The following is a 5,767-nucleotide window of genomic DNA, read 5'->3' as shown; positions in this document are numbered from 1 at the left end:
GCCTTGAAGTATCTCCTCAACAAGGCCCAAGTCTTTGGCAAAGCATGGCGGTGGCTATGTCTCTTTCAGGAATTTGTTAACTTTGAGATTATGGTGAGACTGGGTAAACATGTCTTAGCAGATCACATGTTAAGGTTTCCAAGTGGAGAGACATCCTTAAAAGAGGGCATATGCCATGATCTCCTCGACAACATGCCATTTGTAATAGATACTACACCCACCTGGTACGAGGATATTGTTATCATGCTCAGTACTGCAAGGTCCCTTCCCTCTACAAATGCCAAGACTAAGAGAAGGTTGTTTTGCTAAAGAGAAAACGTACTACTTGATAGCAGGCCAGCTTCAAGATCGGTAAAGATGCAGTGATGTGATGAGGTGTTATATCAACCTGCATGAGGTTCCCTTGATAATGGAAGAATATGCCCACTCATGACCAAATTGCAAGGACACTCACCAAGGCATATCATAGCCCAAAGACTATTATGCAGTTAAGCCTATGGTAGCCCTCTCTTTTTTCATATTGCAAAAGCAGCAGCCTGTGAAGGAATGTGATGTGTGTCAAAGGATCAAGCCCAAACTGACCAGTCAGAATTACCTCCCCCTAAACTCTTCACAAGCAACAATCAGAATTACCTCTCCCTACACTCTTCTCACAGGAAGTCAAAATTATCTCCCCTCGACCAGTCAGAATTACCGTTGCCTATACTCTTCACAAGCCCTTTGAGCATTAGGGCATAGATTTTGTAGGCAAGTCACATCTAGGCGGTTGTGAGTACATCTTGGTGGAACAGATTATACAACAAAATGGGCAGAAGTAAGGGATGTAACAGAATAACACCACTCTCATAGTAACCAAATTCTTATGCACATATTCACTCAATTTAGATGCCCCATCAAGCTAGTCAATGATAGGGGTAAGCACTTTTCCAATGAGGTAATTGACACCCTATTGGCTCGGTAGTACCATATCTTCCATCGCTTATCCTATGCATACTAGCCCTGAGCCAATGGGCAAGTGGAGAGCACTAACAAAGTGTTGTGTAAGCTATTGCTCAAAGTGGCCAAGGAGCACTGCCATTAGTGGGATCGAGCCTTATTTGGGGGTACTTTGGGGCAATTGGGCTGCTTATAAAGCCACGATACACACCCCCTTTCAACTTGCTTTTGGCCTAGAGGCTATTGCTTTTGAATTTAATGTAGGATCCACTGGAGTGGGAAAGTTGAAAGAGCCAAGCTTTGGAGCAACCCATGCCACCCAACATATGCAACTAGAAGTATTGCAAAAGAGACAGCAACGCTGCCACAAATCTTAGCAGCACGACTGCCACCTTTGTTTGGTCATAATTCAAAGAAGGTGGTGACTTTGTCGAGTGGAAGTCTGGGCCAAGAGGGCCATGTTGGAACCGCAAGCGAGGAGGGGCCGTATCTGCCATAACAAGAAGGAATGGTGGAACAATAGGTGGCGACAATAAGAGAAGCAAACAACTAGGTTAAAAAACAAAAAAGAAGCGAGTGTGCTACTGTAGTTTCTATTTAAAAAAAGGGGGTGGCTTGGTTGATTCCTTGAAAATGAGAGGGGGGATTCTTAAAAATTTTTACTTTTGTGTTTGTTTATTTGTTTGTTTTTGAAACGAGAGAGAGAGAGAGAGAGAGAGAGAGAGAGAGAGAGAGAGAGAGAGAGAGGGGGGGAGGCAGGGGGAAATGTGAGGGAAAGGTGGTGGTGTTGAGGGGTGGGTTGTCAATGGGGTGAGGGGAGAGAGAGAGGGGGGGGGGGAATGTGAGGGAAAGATGGCGGTGTTGGGGGGTGGGTTGTCAATGGGGTGAGGAGAGAGAGAGAGAGAGAGAGAGAGAGAGAGAGAGAGAGAGAGAGAGAGAGAAGGGGGAGAGAAAGAGAGGAGTGATGGATGTTAACGAGGTGAGGGGTGAGGCTTCATTTTATAAATAAAAATCCATGAGTGATATAAAATTCAAGAAAACATGCACCTGAAAAAAGGACAAGGAAGAAGTAAAGGGGAAAGAAAAAATAAAATAAAAATGGAAGATAGAAAGAAGAAACGAAAAGGGGGGGGGAGAGTGTAGTTCTTATTAAAAAATAAAAGATAAAATAAAAGGAATTACCATAAAAATAAAAATAAATAAGAGAAAAATAAACAAGGAGAGCGAGGGGGTGGGAAGAAAGAAGAGAGAAAATGAAAGAGGGAAAGGGGGAGACTCCTAAACGCGAGGGAAGAATGGAAGGGAGAGCAAGAGGAGAGGACACTGTGGATTAGGCCATGGGGGAAAGGGGAATGGGGAAGAAAGGGGAATGGGGAAGAAAGAGTAGGGGAGCCCCTTAGCAGGAAGGGAGAGCAAGAGGAGAGGACACTGTGGATTAGGCCATGGGGGAATGGGGAAGAAAGAGTAGGGGAGCCCCTTAGAAGGAAGAGACAGGGAAAGAGAAGGAGGGGGTTGAGGGAGAGAGGGGAGAAGACAATGAGAGAGAAGGGGAAAGGCTGGTGGGGCCCGGGTGTAACGTAAGGGGGGCTAGAGTCCGAGTCACAGGGACACCGGAGCCACATGGGGTCCTAACCCTTCGAAGCTCCGAAGCTCAGAAGCCTTGAAGCTTTAGGCCTCACAAATGTATGGCGAAGAAAGTAAAAGAAAAATCGACAAAAGAGACCCAAAAGGAAATTAAACTTGAAAGGGGGAAAAACAGGGCCCAGTCCTCCGGCACCGAGTGGTGCCATTGGAGCTTCCTAACTTTTTGGAGCTCCAATGCTCACAAGGTGGTGGTGGCTTGTTGGGGAGAGAAAAAAGTTAAAAAGAAGTGAAAATAAAAATAAAAATGAACAAGACTGACATTAAAAAAAGGATGCTATACACCACTCCGCATGGGGCCAATAGCTCTTCACAGGTGACCCATTGTGACCAACGACAACCATGCCTCTTGGAGAGTCGCTAACTGCACCTACAACTAGATAAGTGCAATGTTTGATCACCATGGGCAACTTGAGGGAGGGAAAATGGGCAACCAAATTATCACAATGGCAACAAAATACCAAACATTTCCCGAAGAAGATGGCCAACAATTACACACAAGATACCAAACATTTCGCATAGAAGATGGCCAACACTTACCTCGAGTAAGAGGATATGTGACAATGTTTCCGAATAACCTTAGAATATCCAGCATCTTTGGGTCCATTTCCGTGCAACCTCCCGCAGGCCAAAGTTGCTTGCCTCGCGCCATAGCCTCCATAGCCTTCTCTGCTATTAGCGACTACCCATACCGATAGCCATGGCCACAGCTATGTCTAACCTTGCCCTCGGCACGCAGAGCGCCTTTCTGAAGGCTTCATCCTCTTCTTCGGCTCCTTTGTCGGTTCCGTCATGGAGCGAGAGCTTCTGCGGGTGCAGCAAAGTTGCCATGAAAGCTTCCCCAAGCAGCAGCAGCAGCAGCAGCAGCAGCAGCTGCGGCAAGCAGCAGGACTCTGCCCTAAAGTGCTGCAGAGAGAAGACTAGACTGTGGGCGGCACGTCGAGCTACAGCAGTGAAGGACGTGTCCTCTGCCATAGCCACGCCTGCTGCGAGCTCCGACAAGGGCAAGGGCACCAAGGTCATGATAATTGGGGGCGATGGCTACTGCGGCTGGGCGACCGCCCTCCATCTCTCCAACCTGGGCTACGAAGTGGCCATCGTTGACAGCCTCGTCCGCAGACACTTTGACGAGCAGCTAGGTACTCAAACACTTACCCCCATCGCATCTCTGAAAAACAGAGTCAAAAAATGGAAGCAGATCTCGGGAAAGCAGCTCTCAGTATACATTGGCGACATCTGTGATTTCGAGTTTCTGGAAGATGCTTTCAAGTCATTTGAACCCCATGCCGTAGTCCACTACGGCGAGCAGAGATCAGCCCCATACTCCATGATGGACCGTGGCCGTGCGGTCTTCACCCAACATAACAATGTCATTGGAACTCTCAATGTCTTGTTTGCCATGAAGGAGTTTGCCCCTGAATGCCATCTTGTCAAGCTGGGCACCATGGGTGAATATGGTACCCCCAACATTGACATCGAGGAGGGTTTTATTACCATAACCCACAATGGCCGTACCGACACCCTCCCCTACCCTAAGCAAGCCAGCTCATTCTACCATCTGAGCAAAGTGCATGATTCCCACAACATTGCATTTGCTTGCAAGGCATGGAAAGTTAGGGCCACAGATCTGAATCAGGGTGTGGTATATGGAGTTTCTACCCCAGAGACAAGCTTGGACGAGGAGCTTATCAATAGGTTGGATTATGATGGTGTCTTTGGTACTGCATTGAATCGGTTCTGTGTTCAGGCAGCCGTTGGGCATCCTTTGACGGTTTACGGCAAAGGAGGCCAGGTATTTTTTTGTTCTTACTTTTATGGGATGAGGGTAATGTTGGGATGACTGTTGAAGCAGGTAGTCTGCTTACATCTGTCAGCCATTTCCATTTATACTTAAGTGTGCAGACCATCATCGGTCTCCTGTGTGAAGCTAGTCTTTCCTGGGCAGCCATTGATCACCCTTGCAGCGGCATCCACTGTGGGCAGGCGGTTTCCTTTGTGAAGCATGCCTAATTGCATGTGAATGTGCTGTGTGAGTAATTAATATCTTTCTGGCAAGCATGGTACCAGCCTTGCCATGTGACCATGGCAAACCCTTTAGACCGTGCTATCGATGCATATTGCTCTGTTATTGTTTGCATCAGTGGAACAGGTTCAGCCCTCCATCTCTTTTGTGGTGGGTTTATGATCAGAAGTTATTGGCCACAAGCAGCTCATGTAATCCTAGGACTAAATCTAGATTTGTTTCTTGCATGCAGACGAGAGGATATCTTGACATCAGAGACACTGTCCAATGCATTGAGCTTGCAATTGCAAATCCGGCAAACATAGGAGAGTTTCGTGTGTTCAATCAGTTTACAGAGCAGTTTTCTGTTAATGATCTGGCAAAGCTTGTAACTCAGGCAGGGCAGAAGCTTGGAATCGAAGTGAAAGCAATTAGTGTGCCGAACCCACGTGTAGAAGCAGAGGAACACTATTACAATGCAAAACATACCAAGCTGGCTGAACTTGGACTGGAACCTCATCTTCTCTCTGATGCCTTGCTGGACTCACTTCTAAACTTTGCAGTCAAGTATTCCGATCGTGTGGATATGGCTCAGATCATGCCTGCTGTTTCGTGGAAGAAGGCTGGTGTAAAACCTGTGACAATGACTACAAGCTTATAGGTCAGAAGCTTTTTACGCTGAATCCAGCTTTAAATGAGACGGAAGGAGAGCTTGATCTTATGGTCATATAGCTCAGAAACTTGTTTGTCATTGGCTGTGCCAATCACTTGAGTTATAGATGCTTAATTTGGGACAAGGGCCTTTCAGCATGTCCAGTTCATGTATTACTTTGGATGGTGTCTCCCAAAGGGACAATGTAGAAGTGTGGATTTTTTTTTTTGCAGGGTGGCCAGAAATATTGAGGCTCAGCTCAGTTTTTCTTCTATTACCTGGATTCAACAGTGTCTCTCGCTGAAAAGGCTTCCACTTTGTGTGGAACGCATGGGATTTGAGATTTGTTGGGTCCAAGATAAATGGCGTTTTAAGTGTAGATGGTGACTGTGGTGCAAGAGATTTGAGATTTGTTGGGTCCAAGATAAATGGCGTTTTAAGTGTAGATGGTGACTGTGGTGCAAGACACGATAAGGGTGTCTTTAGACACCTCCACGGGATGAGGTCTGAGGCTGATATGGCGAGATCCCATTCTA

At 46.6% G+C, this 5,767-nt stretch overlaps 1 protein-coding gene across 1 annotated transcript; it reads left to right on the top strand.

Moving 5' to 3' along the window:
* The first annotated feature begins 3,173 nt into the window (after positions 1-3,173).
* LOC147615845 (UDP-sulfoquinovose synthase, chloroplastic-like) lies at positions 3,174-5,505 on the top strand. The gene is made up of 2 exons (XM_086778451.1): positions 3,174-4,369; positions 4,833-5,505. Exons 1-2 carry the CDS (start codon positions 3,278-3,280, stop codon positions 5,238-5,240), a joined length of 1,500 nt encoding a protein of 499 aa, XP_086634577.1. The 5' UTR covers positions 3,174-3,277; the 3' UTR covers positions 5,241-5,505.
* The last annotated feature ends 262 nt before the right edge of the window (positions 5,506-5,767 follow it).

Source organism: Cibotium barometz, chromosome 39 (assembly GCF_041138505.1).
Source record: "Cibotium barometz isolate CiBa-2024 chromosome 39, ASM4113850v1, whole genome shotgun sequence".
NCBI classification, from domain to species: domain Eukaryota; kingdom Viridiplantae; phylum Streptophyta; class Polypodiopsida; order Cyatheales; family Cibotiaceae; genus Cibotium; species Cibotium barometz.
This window is presented reverse-complemented; position numbering and strand designations above follow the sequence as displayed.